At 47.4% G+C, this 18,434-nt stretch overlaps 1 protein-coding gene across 1 annotated transcript in view; it reads right to left on the bottom strand.

Annotated features, from left to right (window-relative positions):
• mib1 (MIB E3 ubiquitin protein ligase 1) overlaps positions 1 to 18,434 on the bottom strand; it is a 52,767-nt gene that overhangs the window by 23,389 nt on the left and 10,944 nt on the right. The window contains 5 exon segments of the mRNA XM_030363691.1: positions 13,876 to 14,027; positions 14,157 to 14,354; positions 15,905 to 16,012; positions 17,513 to 17,646; positions 17,778 to 17,922. Of these exon segments, the coding sequence (XP_030219551.1) occupies positions 13,876 to 14,027; positions 14,157 to 14,354; positions 15,905 to 16,012; positions 17,513 to 17,646; positions 17,778 to 17,922 (737 nt within the window).

The following is an 18,434-nucleotide window of genomic DNA, read 5'->3' as shown; positions in this document are numbered from 1 at the left end:
GCACAGGCGGCAGCACCGGGACACAACTTAACCAGCACCAACACCTCTGGGCTTTATACTCTGCTTACATTTCATCGTTTTCCCGAAGAGAGGAAGAAGAAGCTTTTTCTTGTCTTTTTTTTTTGTATGGTGGGAGGGGGCGGGGGAAGAGACAGGTGCAAGGAGAGTGACAAGTGAGGTTGGGGAGTAGCCATGGTCCACATGGATTTCAGCCTATTCTCTTCCTCTATCTTTCTGTCCCTCCTATTTCGCCAATGCTGTAGTTCTTTACTTTTGCTCATCTTCCTTAAATTGCTTGCTGCCTAACACTCTTCACTCACTCTCTCTCTCTCTCTCTCTCTCTCTCTCTCTCTCCTTCCTCTCCTCCTACTACTTCTTGCCCTTTCTTCTCTCTCCCTCTCTGTTGTTCCCGGCACTTGCCGGACATGCTGCAGCACTGGAGCTCCCTGCCTCATTAGCCTTCATGGTTGCAGCCCCGCCGCTATCTAATGACGGACTCGTTAACTCAAACCCACACTGGTGTGGAGAGACATTCCCATGGGCATAATGCGCCCTCTGCGACAGACGCCTCCCAAGACTTTTTTTTTTGTGCTCTACCAACCAAGGGATACAATATCGATTGGGACTCCTGCACGCTAATCCAAACTGAAACTTCCACTCAACGAAACCACCTTTTCCAACCCCCCGTGTTTTTTTTTTTCTGTTGCAAACTACAGATGTTGTCGGCAGATGGGCAGAGCTAGTGGGAGGGGGAGGCAGTCTTTGATGGACGGGTGGGAAGTTGAACAGGAGTTTGTCTTTAGGAGGAATGACGAAGCACCAGGGGGGTAATGGACGGCAGGACAGGTCAGGGTGAAGCGGATTGGGCGGCACACAGCTGTGAAGTGTATTAACACAGATGTGACAGAGAGGAGATGGGGGGGGGGGGGGGGGGGGAGGGGGGGAGATGGGATGTCGGGCAGGAACGGATTGCCGTGCGGATGTGTGTCACTGGCTGAACCCACATCACTTAGGGTGGTAACCTAGTTTTTATCTGTCCCTCTCTCTCTCTCTCTCTCTCTCTCTCTCTCTCTCTCTCTCTCTCTCTCTCTCTCTCTCTCTGGTCCAGTTTGATTTAAGCTAGTGGACACACGCGGGGCACGCGGCACAGCAACGTAATCATCCAGACTGCAGCGGATAAGAGCGACGCCAGGCTTAGTGGCGTGCTTACGTTGCCGCGACCTCTGGTCCGACTGGTGCGAGAGGGCGTCACCCCCCCCATCCCACCAACCCCACCCTGCACGTTTCTCTCCTATTCGCTCACACTCTCGGGTGGCTGTGATATTTCCTAAACAGGACGTCACACCTTGACGACGGGCGCTCGTCCACCCCGCCATCTTGGTGGCGATTTCCTCGTCGGAACACCGCCAAGGCGTATTGCGCTTAAATATTTCGCTCGCCCCGATCTCCCTTTTTCGGTATCATCCGCATTTCACTTCCCATTCTCCCCTCGCCGTCTAAAGCTGGAAATAGTCCACCCTTCCATTTTGTCCTTCCACCCGCAGCCTGGGTGTTCAGGCCTGGGTGACAGCAGAGCGGGGACGGGGGAGTGCTGACTTGTGGAATGTGTTGGTCAGTGGCAAGGATTCATTAGAGACTCACTGAACATTTTGCGCAGACATGCAAATGGTTATTGATCCATTACCCACCGCTTCAATAAAGTAACTGGTGTGTGTGTGTGTGTGTGTGTGTGTGTGTGTGTGTGAGTGTGAGTGTGTGTGTGTGTGAGTGTGTGTGTGAATCTATATATAGATCTATCTATATATACACAAACACACACACAGGGTTTACACTGACAGGTGCGCCGGCTGTGCTAGGGAGGGCTAAAGAGACAATATAATGTATGGAGAGGCGAGGGGTGAGAGCCGGAGAGAGTGAAAAAAGAGAGAGAGAGAGCGAGCGAGAGACACTGGGACCGAGAGAGACTGGGGGGTGGGAGTATTGGGTGGCAGCTAGTGGTGGGGCCACGGCCAATCCACAAGTGCTGAGCGAGCATTAGCGCCTGCATGTGACCTATGGCCTGCCTCCTGCGCCTAAAGCCCAAATCCTGCTCACAATAGCTTCCTGTTCCACTTGGATCCCCCCCCTCGTTTTACAAACATCAGCAGGCGCTCCGGCCCACGGGCCACTGGGGACGTCGCTGACACGGGAGAGAGACGAGTGAGGGACAGGCCAAGGGGGAGGTACACGCTGTGCTGGGGGAGGCAACGGGAAGAGGGGGGGGGGGGGGGGGGGAGTAGAGATAGAGGGAAGGAAAGAGGGAGGGGAGAAGCTGTAGGTGGGGGGAGATTAAGAGAGAAAAAGAGAACGCGAGAGGAGGGAGAACGAGTGTGAGAGGGAGTGGGAGGGGAGAGGTGAGAACAAGCAGCATGTCAGTGGGACCATTAGGCTGGTGGGTTCTCCCGCGTTCCCAGGACACGGTGCCGCTGCTCACACGAGGCAGGGGGTTCCAGGCGAAGAACGCAGAGGGGGGGGGGGGGGGGGGGGGGGGGGCGAAGGACAAGGACGCGGTGCACCACGAAGAAGGAGAACGGGAAAGAGTCTTCCTCCTGCCATCTTCACCTCGCCGGATAGCCATCTCCCGCTTTTTTTGCTTTTTAGTCCTTTATTAATTTTGGAAGAAGAAGAAGAAGGACCACCCCACAACTAGTGGAAATGAGAAGCAGCGGCGCTCTGAATATTGCCCCCCTCCCTCCGGGTTTTAATGGTTTGTCCCAGTTCTCTGGAGGACAGCAGGGGTCACCAGGACAGTCTGTTATGGTATGGACCACAACACCTCTGAATCAGTCGCGGGGGTGGGGGTGGGGGGGGGGGGGGGGAGTGGGGGAGGGAGGGGTGGAAGGAGAGGGTGGACCGGTGGTTCAGCCCTACATGGCCACTAAAAAAGGAAAGCCTTGAGCTGAATTTATGCTCAAAGTCACCTCCCGGTGCAGACTGCCATACTTGGGAAGGAAGCACGGGGAGGAGAACATGTTCTGCTCGTAACTTCCTTGACGTTGGTGAAAGGTGAGAAAATGTGATGTCTTGAGATTGCCTCCTTGGTGTACATACTTCTTTATGTGCCCATATGAACATATGATAGCTATGGAATGTAAAGAAGTATGTATTCCTGGCGGGGCGCGATTCCTCACGCATGGAAAATGATGTTGGACAGAGCTGCCTTAGACTGTGTAATGCACTGTGGAAACTGTTAATGTGCCTGTATGCGTGTGTGAGAGAGAGAGAGAGAGAGAGAGAGAGAGAGAGAGAGAGAGAGAGCGAGAGAGAGAGCGAGAGAGAGAGAGAGAAAATGTGAGTGGTGCAGGGCTCATACATTAGCTATACTGGCTCTGGGCAGTCTTACTGCAGCAATAATCGCTGTAGGGGACTTACTGCTTTCTCAAACTGGCTGACTTGGCCGATAAAACAAATTCCCTCAATTGAGCAATGCCAAAAGCACTTGCGCAAATTGCATGGGGTGCAGATGAAAAAGACAGCAATCGAGTGTTTCAGTGAGCCCTGATTTACTGATAGCCATGTAAATGAATTGAGCGACTTCATTCACCCACCTGCACCCGCTGAAAGGCCTGTCAATGGGCCTAGGAAATTGCCGTTAAGAACACGGCCCTCTCTTTCGTCAGTGTGTGGTTTTACTGCATTGGCACCCTTGTAATGCGACCAGCTGAAACTTAGCCCCAACTTGGGCAAGTGGGGCAGTGTGACAGAGCTGCCCGTGCCTAATAATAATACTGTAATATTTTCCAACGGGCCCACACTGCTTACTTAGGTGAATCAAAGGGCGGTGAGCTGGCCAGCAGCTCTGCCATCGTCTACGCTGGCCTTTTTTTGTATTTATTACATGCAATTTATAAAAGAACAGTGGAGAGCTGCTGAGGAAGCAGTTTGTGGAGGCGTTGAGGCCACGGCTGGCCAGTGCTGTATCATATAGCTGCTCTGTTACCTATACTGCACCCCCCCCCCTCCCTCATCACCCCCACCCCCACCCCAACCCACACCCACTCTCCCTCCATCGGCTGCCCCATACTCCCCTCCCTGCCTCCCCCGATTCCTGCTCCCATTGTTCACGTTTGCTACGCTTGCCAAATGCTTTGCTGTGCCGCATGGCGGTCAGATTAGGCCGTCGAGAAGTGACAATGCAGGATCAGGGTCGACTCTGGCCTGTCAGCTGATTTACAATTGTCAACCGCTTCAAGCAAATAATGGCAACAGAACTAGGGACACAGAGAGAGGGAAAGTGTGGGGAGGGGGGGTTGCCTATTCATATCTAGCACTTTCACCTTTTCTAATACCTTTGCCTCCCTCGCCGGCCCCACACTGGATCATGAACAGGGCCTGAATTAGCTTCAGAATTGGATCACTATTCCTTTAACCCCTCTGCGCTGGAAGCAGTAGTGTTCTCTAGGGCATTTGAAAGGACTTATGTTTACTTTGTGAAATATAGGAGCAAACACGAAAAAACTAATTTGATTGCAAATGTAATCTGTTTTGCGTGAACAAAGCAAGCGTGGTATATTCGATTAGCCGATTAACATATTTTTTTACTATTTGCATTTATATCCGTTAGTCTAGCATTGTTGAATTCTGCAATGCAGACTAATTAAGACCCTAACTGTTATTAATCTCAGTTTAACTACATGACATCTCAAAGGAGACGGGATAGCTTTGCTAATAGACAATGTTCTACGAGGGTGGCTGTATCCTGGGAGGCCGGCACAACGTACTTTAAAAAAATCTGCGTCACACCCTGTGCAGTGTAGAGACAGCAAGCCTTTATATGCACAAGTGTTCCTACGGGCACACTCATTTCTTTAAAAACCAAAACACTTGATTTAAATTAGATTAATATTCTGTGTATGGCGTCACAACCAATTCCATTTTATGTGAAGGATGTAAAGCGGAGGGGAGATTCTTAACTGCATTTCTATTTCACTGGCATCTAGGGAGCCAGATAAAATAAATTAAAGCAGACGACCACAGAAATTAGGGTTCGCAGCGCACTCTTACCATATTCCATTTTTTGCTTCAGTTAAGTCATATTTGATGCATGAAGACTAAAATGGAGGGAGCACTGTGGGTTTATGGAGGGTCGAAGATGGAGGGCTAACGACAGACAGACCTTGAATCAAATATTAACAGACTGCAAAACCAATTCTGAGGCCTGGCTTTTACTAAACGGTTGCTAGACGTATTCAAATTACGAAACCAAACCCAAGAAAAAAAAAAACGAAACAATTCTAAAAGACAATTGTGCGGCATATTAGATGCTCCTAATTAGAAAGATAATTGCGTCTCTTTAACAGATATCCCACAAACACACAAAAAACTGCCTCTGCTTCTGAATAGGTTTTTCTGCATTCTTATCCCCATTTCATGCACTCTTTCAGGTCACGCCTCCGTTTGTCTGCCCTGCTTCTCTCGTGCCATTCATTCAGGTATGGCCTGCTCTATCTGCTTGGTCAGGCCCAGAGCGCAGGGCTTGTATTGACCGGCCCTGCCCAGCCCCAGGAGTGGCGGTGACCCGGTTGTCTGAGTGACACCCACAGCAGATGCTGACATTATCAAATGCTCGACGCCTGTCGCGCCTTCTCGCTTCTCTGCCCTGTTATGGCCAGTGTACGAAGCCAGAGTCCCGGCCACCTGACGTGGTGAAGTGGTCGGGGGGGCATGTGGGTGTGTGTGTGTGTGTGTGTGTGTGTGGGCGAGCGTTGGAGTGTATGTTACAAATAGAACTGCGCCTGGCGTGCCATATCAAGCTGGCCCTGTGCTGACCTCCGTCGTGTCTACAAGCAGCTCAGTCTATCCTTCAGCTGTCGTTGGTCACTCAGAGCTCATGGACAGGAGAGGAATGAGGGAGGGGGAAGGGGGGGCAGGGAGAAGCATAGTCAATAAATGTAAGAGCTGACTAGGCTTCAACTGCCGCGTGCAAAATGCTCCCAATGAACCTTTAGCATTGATTAAAGAAGCCCAGAAAAGAAAAAGACCCACGCAATGCAGCTGTGGGTTTCTTCAGAGCCTTCTGGCCTCAGTCAGTGTCAGAGTGTGCCATCTGAAACATCTCGTCTCTGGGACTTAATTGACTGTTCCAAATTAATGTTGTGACTTAGCCCCCGAGGGTAACGTTTCAGGAGCGCTGCGGAGAAGCAGTGTGTGAGCGAGTGATCCGGTGTGTGTGTGTGTGTGTGCGCGTGTGTGTGTTTGTCTATTGGCCATCCCAGTGACCAAGGAAGCAGTATGTTGATGGCATGGCCCATCTGTCAGAGCCTGTAATTGCTACATGACTCCGGGACATTTGACTCAAGTGCACCGCCACAGATTATTATTATCCTTTTCTTGGGCAACTATTTTTCTCCCTATCTAGAAAGTTGTGGGGGGTGCTGGTTAAACTTACAAGATAGCAACGAGGATAAATAGATTGGCTGGAAGGCAGAGGGTGGGAGAAGTTCTGAAAGGTTGACTGAGTGCAGCTGTGTGTGTGTGTGTATGTGTGTGTGTGTGTGTGTGGCATGCTATATGTAAGTATGCGTCAGACAGATTGAAAGTGAGCAGAAAAAGAGATGGATGGGGCTGTCTGAGTGTAAACGTGAAGCCTGTCGACTACGGTTTTGAAAAGTGTGGTTAAAGATGCAGCCACTCCTTTTTATTTTGCACTGTGGGTTTCTATGCAGACTGCTGGTAAGACAACTATCTATAGGCCGGGCTGTATCGCGAGAACGCTTTACAACCAAGTTACCGCACCTGTCCCCGGAAAGTGTGATCCACAATGCTTTGCTAAAGCTGGTAAAATGGAACCAAATCACCTCTTGAATGGATTTGGTCCCCTTCAACCAGCTGTAGCTATGCTTTGATGACTACAGGAGCTCCCTGATGCTGTGTGCTCTTAAGTGTTACAATTAGCCCTCTAACCACCTTCAAGACGACCAGAGCGATGCCGGCGGGCACCAACTGAATCATATGTGAGTGTTGTATTGATTCCCTCCACGTGTATCATGTAAAACCTGTGTCTTAATAAATGGAAAAATAAAAATAACTAATCCCACCTTGAAGACTATTTTTCAGTAAGGCTCACTTTTTCTTTTGGAGCGTTGCATTTCATTACCGTCTCTAAAATAGCAGGGGAGTGAAGGCATGCTTACCGCATGCACCAATTCAGGACGCGTAGCCCTCACATGCCAGTATGTGAATGTGCAACTTAAGACAACTCAACCTAAGCAACTGTCACTGGCTGATGAGAGTAAATTACACTTTAGGGGATTTGAGGGAGAAGTTGAAGCTGAAGAGATATATCGCCAAAATAGCACAGTGGGAGTACAATAACACTGTAAAGAGTAGATCTAATGCAGAATTAGGAGTGTTAAAACGAGACAATGGAGATTGTACACACACACACACACACACACACTATGGTCCACACTGCCCCGGAGTGTCCTGTCGTGAGACTGGACCTGGAGGAGGAGATTAGAGCCAGATGCTCCAGAGGACAGCAGCTGAATGCACAAATCACAGGAGCACACTTCTTTCTCTGGCTTACACACACACACACACACACACACACACACACACACACACACACACACACACAAAGCTAGTGCCGCAGTGTATGCAGACAGATCAAACTGAACTCAGAACATGCAGTGTCCCCGGCCCTTTCGTTTCGCCTCTCCCTCCCTTCCTCCTTCTCCTACCCGCTCGCTCTCCCCCTCTCGCACTACTCTCAATTTGTCTAATTTGGCTGACAATTAAGCGCGTGTCAAATTGACCTTGGGGAGAGGTAAAGTGAAGGGAAGGGGGTTTTACAGGTACTGAGTAACTGACGAGTAGCTGACGAGTGAAATAAAGGCACGACCAGAAAGCGAGGGTTAGACTGCAGATACTGCAGTTCTCCAGAAAGAGCCGGAGCCAGGGCTCGGCGTAGTTCCCAGCATTTACACATTTTCTGTGTATGTGGGAAAATTGACAATACATATTTTTTTTCTAATACAAACTAATAACGCAGCCTTACTTAGCATGCATACACTTACACCGTGGCATTATGAGCGTTGAACTAAATCCATGAAATTCCAAATGATAATATTCTAAAAACATTTTATTTTTAAAATGAATAGTTTATGCCATGGTACAATCCACGTGCCCAGTGTGACGGGGGCAATCAAACACAATTACGGCAAAACTGACTAGACCTCATCCAGATCAGCTTAATCTGAACATGACGGGAGGGAGGGGTTACGGGGGTAGAGGGATGTGGCGATAAACTCCTAATTCCACAAAAACCCATGGTGGAGAGCGGAAATGCAGACGGGAGCCAGAGGAACGCAAACACTCAGCCCGTTTCCACGCAGTCGTCTCTCCACAGGCCCAGAACGCCATTTCCCCATCTCATTATCAACCCAGTTACGAAGGCTGCCATCACAGTGCTGTGCCTGTTTGTTCCGGCAGAGCAAACCATTACAGTGGGAACACTCATTGGCATTTGCAACGGACCTGAAAGCGCTGTGGTTACTGTACATCAGGTGGGGTAATGGGTGACCGGGGCCATCCTCATACGTCGACATGTTAAACAAGACCAGGGTCCGTGTTTAAGAGGGTAGAAAACGTGGAGGATGGGAAAGTTAAAAAAATAAATAATAGAAACGAGGCAGAGGCAGCCACTGCAGCGCGTGTTTGGAGACCCTTTATGAGTCATGGGCTATTAATCGTACTGTTTACAGTGTCGTAGCAGCCCCTGGCCTGGAGTGGTCCGAGGGAAGAGACGCGAACCAGGCTCCCCTCAGGAGGGGCGGGGGTCGCAGTGAACACACGCAGGCAGCATTCCCATCATGGCTGACCGAGGAGGCGTCTCCGCACTACGTGATGGGACCATTCGTTCTCTCGCTCCTCTTTTACCCCACTTCGGCGGTGTTTGTAGAACATAACAAGGTCTAATTTATGAGGAAATGCATTTACACACGGCGTAATTCACCACGTGTGCGTGTGCGAGAGTAATGAAGGGGGGTGATGTATAGCCGGGCGCCCGGATTACCGGGCTCGGGCGGGTGGAGTTGATTTGTCTCGGTATCAGAGTCTGAACACGGGCAACCTCATCCGTCACCACCAGGGTCCTCTCTAGTGTCTCCTGGTGGGGTTGTTTTTTTTTTTTTTTTACACACACACGCACCACTGAGAAAGTGGTCCATGCTTACAAACACACACAACCGTAGAAACACTGGCTTTGCCTGGTGGCTAAACATACAAATGCAGATAAGCCTTGGATGATGAAAATCACTTTCAGCACCGCCAGAAGATCAGGAAACAGGGGTCAAGCGGAGGTGGCTGCCATCTTTTCTCTTATCGGGACGCCTTTTCATTCTCCTGATTGGAGACACCGGACCAGCTATGAATAAAGGGGCTCGTACTGAACAGTTGTCCCGTAATACTATCCCAGTAACTCTATTTAAAAACACAACGATAAGTGGTGAGAACGTCCACCTCATCCACCGGGAACTTATGGAAACGCTGCAAACATAACATCTCTGCCACGGTCCTCATCCCCACAGCCCCCGCCATCTTGAGAGTTGTTCCACACAGAGCTTAGGTTACATTTCAGTTGATTTGATGACGCCAACGCTCGCAGTCACAAGTGCAATAGAAAGCCATGCCAGCAAGGGAGGCCATACCCTCTATTTTTTCAGAGACTAAATCAGCTGAAATGCAGTTATAGACGGTTACACTCGCATACTTCTTCAGTGTAGGGGCTGGGTTTACTAGACCATACAAACGATAACAAATTGGCGCATAATTAAAAGCTAATATCTACTTGTTTAGCGACAACTATAATTAACGTTTTTTGCACCATGGTTAAATGATCCGTCGCCGGACAGCCAGGCCACTACTGCGAGAGGAAGGACGGGCCAGGTGGGGTTAGTCTGCTCCCATCCATTCATCAGGCCGTCATAGTGACTTATATAGAACACTGCTGTTGCTGTGACTAAATGGAGAACATTTGGTCTGCGGATTAAATAATACTGTGTCGAGCCTCATTTTATTAAAGTGTTGTTGTGTCTTACTAAATGTATCCAATAGGATCAGTGTTGAGTATTGATGAAGCACCGAAGCAATAAACCTGCATCCGATAAAGAGAATCGGTATCAACTAGACATGTTGCCTCATGTACATTTTCTGAGCAAATGCGTGTGAGCCATCTCTTCGCAATATTCCGCAAGCATGCTGAAATGCTAATGCTAGCAAGGCGAATGAGCGAGCATGCCAAATTCCAAGCCCTAGGCCGCTTTGAGACCGCCTTGTGATTGATTCAATAGTGTGGCGGATCGTTCTTGTTTGATCTCGAGTTACAGCGCCCCCTGTCGACGAAGGGGTAGTTTACCACTTTTTAGAGATCTGCTGATGCGCTGTTTCTGTACGTGTACCGACTTTGACCACTCTGCTTTTTTCCCCTATTCCCTTCAATTATAAAAACTAGCTCGCTGAGCATCTGCAACAGTGGTTATTTGAAATTGACCCTGTAAGGTATCTTTATAGCTATGATTACAAAATGTTCCGAATTACCGAATAGGGATGTCCTTAGAGGGCCCAACAAGCTATAGGTCCCTTGGATTTCACTGAGGCGGACTTGTTATTGAATGAACAATGGCGGCTCATTTGCATAATCGTATTTTCACATAAATCTGCCATATCACATTTTTAGAACAATAACAATTATAAATATAACCGCAAGCAGTGATTGACGGGGTCCGAGCAAAAATAAAAGTCAAGAACAAACTAATGGAAGATATATAGATATAACATATAATTGTCATATTTAAGGAAGGATGTTCCACTTATAAACCTGAACTGCAGCCTCATTCACAGTCAAAATCTCTAAAGCACACAACATACAGAAGAATTCTGTTCGATGATTTTTGTGAGGCTTGGTCTAAAGATTTCATGTGGCGATTTTGGTGAACTTTATTTTTGTAGCCTGTGAATCCTTTTTATCATGTTTAGCTTTAAGCTGAAATTGTGGGAAAAGGTTTTATAATTACATCTGATTCTAGAGATTAATATTCAGAAAGAATTTTGAGTCCAGGTCAATCTGGTGAGGAGAAATAAGCCTAATTCATGATTTTTTACAATAACACCACATTTTTGGTTTATGGGTAGTGAGGGTTATTGGTAACCATACCTGAAAATGTCAAGAGTTTGACTTACGGTATAGTCTGCAGTATGACTTTTACAGAATTTGAGGGGGAAAAAAAATGTTACAGAAACAATAGGGGACAAAGCAGACATACCATAAGGTTGGGCTTCCGGTCAAAATATACAGATTCAATTTGACACCTCCCAGGGTTTCAGGTTTGGAGTGGTTGTTAAAGTTTTGGCCCCATTCAATTTCAATATTAGATTAATATTATATCAATATAAAAAAAAAAAAGGTATGTACAATTTCTAAAATCGTAGGAATCGCGCACTTAACCGATATATGTGGAGTTCTTTGCAATGGGCAAGGTGTTTCTAACTGCAACACTGTAGGAGGAGATAATTACCGAAAATGAGGGGGGGGGAATAATAATAAAAAAGAAACATGATAACAATATTGTGGCTTGCTTTGAAACCACACTAATAAAATCCTAACGATGCCCAATCCTACGCAATAGTGAGGCTTCCATTTTAATGGATAAATAAGGCCAGTTATTTCCCAGGGATCCACGGGAGGCCTCTGCCTCACCTCCAGTTGTGGAGGGTTACAGTCATCGTCATGACAGTCACCAGGGGGGCTTTTCAGGAACAGGCCTCCACAGATGGACCTGAGGCAAACACTCAATCAACACAACTGCCTCTGCTACCGAAACACCCACCAGCACAGACATTTTCACTCCAACCCAGGGAGAGATTTCGGAGGGTTTCAGGGCTGAGGCCGGGCTTAGACGACCTTCCCTGCAATATCGGATGTGGGGGGAACTCAAGTGTAAAATAAAAGTAAATGGACCCAATTGGGCGAGAAGACATACATCTTCGTTCTTTGTGAAGGCAAGAGCTACACAAATAGCACAACACACATACAAACACCCACCCACACACACACAATACTTGTGAACAGAGAATCCAAAACCATAACTTTTCACCTCTAAGTTAATGACAGCCGGAGGAAGGTGAGGTCACACACAAAAAAGGTGCAAGGGAACCCCTGCGGCTGACTAGCCCCCTACCTCCATTTTACACCAGAACACGGCTGTGCCCTAGATGTACCAGTAACCGGTACAAGAGCATTAGGCTTCATATAAAACTATAACCCAAAGGATTTATCATCCGGCTTTCATGTTATTACCAGTTGGCAAAATGTAATAAAAAAAAAAGAAGAAAGAAATATATATATATATATATAAATGTTAAGTCACAGCGCTATGAAAAATGACTCCAATGCATTTCCGGGAACCCGGTAGGAAATAGAATGTCAGAAGCAGGCTGATTGCGGCCCAGATTATTGTCTAACAGGCTATCTATCAGGGAGCCGCGTGGTCATAGGGGGCCCCCCCGACAGGCCGGGCGCTGCGCGGGGGCTCGCGCTGCTGCGACGGTGCCGGCTTCAACAGGGCTTTAAGAACCCAACTGCATTTGTCATGGAGCCAACACTTGTGCCAACAATGGGAGGATGACAATATCTGTCCCTTTGGCCCGGGACAAAATACAGGAATCACTCATGCAATGCAAACAGTCCATCCACCGCAGCAAGGAAAAGGAAAGCTATTGACACGAATACAAAGCATAGTCCTGACACTTGAACAACACAGAAGAACGTCACCTTAAACACACACTGGGCCATCCTTAATACTTTTATAACAGAGACCAAAATAAACCCAGCAGCGCTGGGAGGAACGGTGGCCAGGTGGAACCAGAAATAGCCATGGCCAAGGACGAGCCTGTGCTGCTGCTAGGCAGGGCTGCTGCTAGCCAGCCAGGGCTACTGTTAGCCAGGGCTACTGTTAGCCAGGGCTACTGTTAGCCAGGGCTACTGTTAGCCAGTGTTGCAGCTGGAGGCTCGCCACCGCTAGCTCACAGTGCCAAATAAAATCAGAAACAGCATCCCCCATAACAGTAAAAGATACAATAATGAACTTCATGGGCTATTAACTACATGGGAAAAACACTATTTGACAGATGCTTTGAGTATCTCAAAGGTAGCATTATTTCAATTTCAATCTATACCAGCTGTTGTAGCATGGATGCTATGCTATAGCCTGTAGGGAAACATCAAACCCTGTTGAACGTGAGATTCAGCCAAAAAAACGTTCTAAAACAATTTAAAAACGGATGCCGCAAAAACAACACTAATAAGAGATTATAATGTAATGTGTGCGTGGGCATGTGTGTGTGACTTAAATGTGGAGCCAAATTCCCTTGCGTGCACCGTCAACTTATCTAGTCTCAATGCTGGGTTAATTGGGCCAGGTTGATTTCACCACTGCCATCCACTGTCCCATTGCGCATGTGAATTTCACACACGGTAGGATAGATCCTTCAAGAACAACCATGCCGTTTCTGTTATAAATATATATTACAGGGTATTACATTTCTTCGTCAAATGAGGAAGAGCAGGTTGGGCGTCGTGATTGAGTCTGGCAGGAGATAGAAATCCCCTAATCTAGCCAGTCTAGCCGTGTGTGATTTTCTTCAAAACTAAATGAGTTGGCCATAAAGAATTGCTGGACTGCCTCAGAGCAGCGTTTATAGCCAGGGCAGTTAGGAAGCCCGAGTGGACTTCTCGCAGTCCGAACCGGAGGAACGCTGCTTCCAAAGAGTAGCCACAGGCCATTTTTAGGTGTGCCAGATATAGATGCTGCCGAGTCTGGGCTGTTGCCGTGGTACCTGGGATTCCCTCGCAGGGCGGCGTGGTGCAGGGCGTTGAAGCCGTTGTTGTTGGTGATGGTGACGTCAGCGCTGGCCTCCAGCAACACCGACAGCATGTCGTCCCGCTTCTTGCTGATGGCGTCGTGCAGGGGCGTGTCTCCTTCCGAGTCCTGCAGGGGGAGAACACGGGGAGAACCCCATCAGAACGTGAACCACTCGCGTGATCGAGGGGGAACGTCGACTTCTAAGGGTACGGTGGGAGCGGGGGCCGAGACCTGAATGGATGAAGGAGTTAGTACCTGGAGGCTGGGGTGACAGCCGAAGTCCAGCAGGGTTTTGACCACCTGGAGGTGGCCCTTGTTGACAGCGATGTGCAGCGGCGTCTGCCTGCGCTTGTTCCTGGCGTTCAGGTCGGCCCCGCCCCTCTGCAGGACCTCGATGACCGAGCCCTCGTCTCCGAAGGCTGCGTGATGGACGGCCCGGTCTCCGTCTTTGTCCTGGACAAAACATTGAGATGCAGGACTTTAAAAACTGTTTAAGATTTACACATTCTTGATTCCCCCTCCTATGGAATCGTATCTTTCCTCCTTAAGGCCAGGATACTTGGGATCACATTAATACTGACCTCAGCTCTGTGTTTACCATATTCCGTGGTAGGGGTGCAAAGGAGTACTTGTCAAGCAAACCCTAAACGATTACAAAAATATTGTAATCGAGAATCATTTGCATCCTTGCTCAATTTTCATGACATCTCATGAATATATTTTGTATTATGTTTATATTTATTTGGGCAAAATTTAACGAAATAAAGCAGTCGTTGTTGCATATATTTGTGGGGACTAACACAGGTTAGTTGGGCAACTTTTAATGCCGTTTATGGAATTTGAAAGTCATTGATATTTATTTAAGTTAAACATATATTTTGAGATGTATATATATATGTATATAATATATATATATTAGAGCTGTCAGTTAAACACGTTATTAACGACGTTAACGCAAACCAATTTTAACGGCGTTAAATTATCGCGCGATTAACGCAATTGTTTTATTTAAAAAAAATAAAAATATTTTTTTGTTTTTTTTTCTTTGGCTCTAACCATAGAAGCAGTAGCCTGACTGCTATGTTCAAATGACATTTGTTCAAAGCAGTCGTTTAATTGCACTATAGGCTCTTTTTTTGTATCGTCCTGTTTTGATCAGTATATGCCAATGTTGTTATCAATAAAAAATAATTTGCACAAGGCAAGCCGATGCACTTCACCATGTTGATAAGATAATTACAATGAGAAGAATTATGGGACAAAAAAATCAAGGGATATTTAGCATAGAAAAATAATTTGCGATTAAACGCGATTAATCGTGAGTTAACTATGACATTAATGCGATTAATCACGATTAAATATTTTAATCGCTTGACAGCTCTAATATATATATATATATATATATATATATATATATATATATATATATATATATATAATGACTGTATCCCGCAGGCTCTCCAATGATCAAGGGCAGGAAAAAAAAAATATCCAGTGGAGCATAATTGTGGACACAAACGAGTACACGAGTACTTGAGATTTGGACAACGTATTATTTTTATGTATACATCTTTCTTGCATCACTATTCTGTGGTATATAGACTTAATAACAACTCATAATAATGTGCACAAGGCATAGACTTTCTTCTTATCTTAACCGGTCAAGTATCTCACAGCGGCATTAACAAACTGAAAACATGTTCTGGTTTGACTCCTGGGTTGGTCCACGCTCGAAGGGAGGGTAAATACAGAAACTGAGACAAGCCGTTTGTATCCAACAAGAGGTACAACGTGTGTACAGCACGGCGTCCAAACTAAACTCTTGGGTTGTGCACAGTCTCTTGGACTTCTGGGCATAAACCAGTCAACGTGTGCATAAGGAATTTATATCAATGTAGCTCTAGTGACTAGTAGTGGTAGTTGCAGTACGAGGATTTTTAGCAAGGCGTGAAGGTGATAAATATGAACATTAAGCCTAAAGAAATAAATCTGCTCAGGCCGACCTCGGCTTCCAGGTCCACGTTGTGTTTGAGCAACAGCTTGAGCACGTCGACATGACCGTTTTGACTGGCTGCCTGCATGGCCGTGTGTCCAGCACACTGCCCGTTCACCTGCAAAATGAGAAAACAACAGTGAGGAGGTGTGTGTGTGCGTGTGCGCCTGTTTGTCTGTGATATGCTGCATGATTCCATCTATACTACTATCTGTTCACTTGGAACCGTACCGCATTAGGGGAGTGTATGTGTTTGAAGTCTCCTTGTGTGTGTGTGTGTGTGTGTGTGTGTGTGTGTGTGTGTGTGTGTGTGTGTGTGTGTGTGTGTGTGTGTGTGTGTGTGTGTGTGTGCGTGTGTGTGTGTGTGTGTGTGTACACACTTGGGCTTCATCACAGACAGCAGCACTGCAATAATTCAGTGCATAAATATTAATGTGGACTCCTTTGGGAGTCTCAAGATGTCTCTTGTCCTGGCAGGCGGATCCCTTGGCCGAGCACAGCGCGCTCAGCTTTAAGCAAATAATTCCACTGAAAGGCGGTAGGGCACCTGGCCAGCCTTCACCACAATGACACACACACACACACACACACACACTCTGAGTAAAGACAGTACTGCAAAGCATTCAGGGTTGCTTGATCTAACCAGCTTTCAGAAACTTTAAGGAGCCAAGGCCTTGTGTCTCTTACAAATGATACCATTTACACACATGCACGCCTGAACACACACACGCATACAACTGCTCTGCAGCCATTCGTATCAGCCAACCCTGGTTGAGCCACTGCATCATTACATCATGTATGATACTAGTAGCAACTGTTAGGGCGGGGTCTGGGAAAAAATGGTCGGGTCTGGTTGTGTAAGAAAAGCCATTCAACCAAGAAAAGCTTATCATTTATTAACTGTAAGGAGACCATGGTACATTCATCGGTAGTTATTGATAGCATTAAGAAATAACCGGTATTAAGTACTGCTATGAAAAAGGGCACGTGTGTGCAGTCTAGCCCGAGACAGGACAGACTGTGTGGCTGGATGGGGACATCTCAGGTTTATGTTGAGACTAACAGCCGTGTGCTGCAGTAAACACAATAGCTCTGGGTTCTCCTCTGGGCCTAGACATAATGCTTTTTAGAGTAACAGAGGATCACATGGGCCTCTCCTAGGAGTCTTCCTTCCTCTTAACTAGAGAACTAAAAAGTGAAGGCCATTCAGCCAACAATAATGTTTGAGACCAAGTAGATGCAAATGTAAACATATGCGGGGAAGGGGGGTACGCTATCTCACTATTTCAGTGCAGTCTAAGCATGAATCCAACTACAACAGTTTGTGGTTGTAGCACCATGCTCAGGCCAATGAGCTGTGAATTAGCATGAAAAATAAAGGATATTTATGCTCCATTTTTCGCACCACTTAATAAAACTGAATATGAATTAAAAAGCAGTTTGCCTTGAGGCATATTATGCAAAATCATCTCAGTCACAACATTTCAGTGTAAACCTCAGAATAAAAATACTTTAATTCAGCCCACCTAAAGGGCCAGTGGCCAACCGCCCCCTGCTGCCCCCCCCACCCCATCAGACAAACCGTCCAACCGATTACGCCGATTACGAGCACACTCACATCCACGTCGGGCCTCATGAGGATGTCCTCCACCTTGGCCAGGTCTCCGTTGGCCGCCGCCTTCACCAGCTCCTCGTTGATGTCGCCCGACTCCTGCGTCTCAAACAGCTTCTTCAGCAGCTGGGACAGGCGCTCTGCGACACACGAGAAGGTCCAAACCAAGCCGTCAGCAGTAGATCAGACGTACATCGAGCGTGACTGGCTACCGAGGCCTCGGGGGTCAGGGCGGGGGGGGGGAAAGGGAAAGGCGTGCGCGTGAACCGACCTCCCGAAGCGTTGGTGACAGCGGCGCCGGAGGGGGCCACCTTGGTGACAGCGGCGGGGTTGTACGTCCACGAGGTGCCGCAGACCTCCACCTTCAGGTCGCTGTCAGAGTAGATCTGCTGCACGCGGCCCACCTTGCCCAGCGTCTGTCAGGAGGGAGGCCGGCGCCTCATTAGCATGCGGACATGAACAACTTATCTCCGGGCTGTGCATGTGTCGGCGGCGTGTCTGCGTGAGTGAGGCGGTGGGCGAGCGAGCGAGTAAGAGACTGGGAGAATGTGAAGGGGACAGATAAAGGATATAAATAAGAGAGGATGAAATCCAAGTGGTTTTAGAAATACAATTGTGCCACCAGCAGAAGGAAAAAAGAGGAGAGAAGGAAATAAAAGTGGCAGGCGAAATATGATCACGGAATATTTTAAAGTTTAGCGCTCATTATTCATTCAACGGTTGTTTGATTGATACAGAAAGGGAGGATGAGCACAGGAAAGACCCAGAGGAGGAGGGATAGATGGAGAGAGGGAAGGTGATAAAGAGGGAGAGAGAGAGGAGAGGAAAAGCCCATTCTATTAGCAAGGCGATTATTCATCTATACAGCCACCCTCTCCAGGGTTTCTAAGGACACACCCGAAATGCTTTCCAATTCTAAAACCATATC

This window comes from Gadus morhua, chromosome 8 (assembly GCF_902167405.1).
Source record: "Gadus morhua chromosome 8, gadMor3.0, whole genome shotgun sequence".
Lineage (NCBI taxonomy): Eukaryota > Metazoa > Chordata > Actinopteri > Gadiformes > Gadidae > Gadus > Gadus morhua.
The sequence above is the reverse complement of the archived record's forward strand: the minus strand, read 5'-3'. Positions and strand labels throughout refer to the sequence as shown.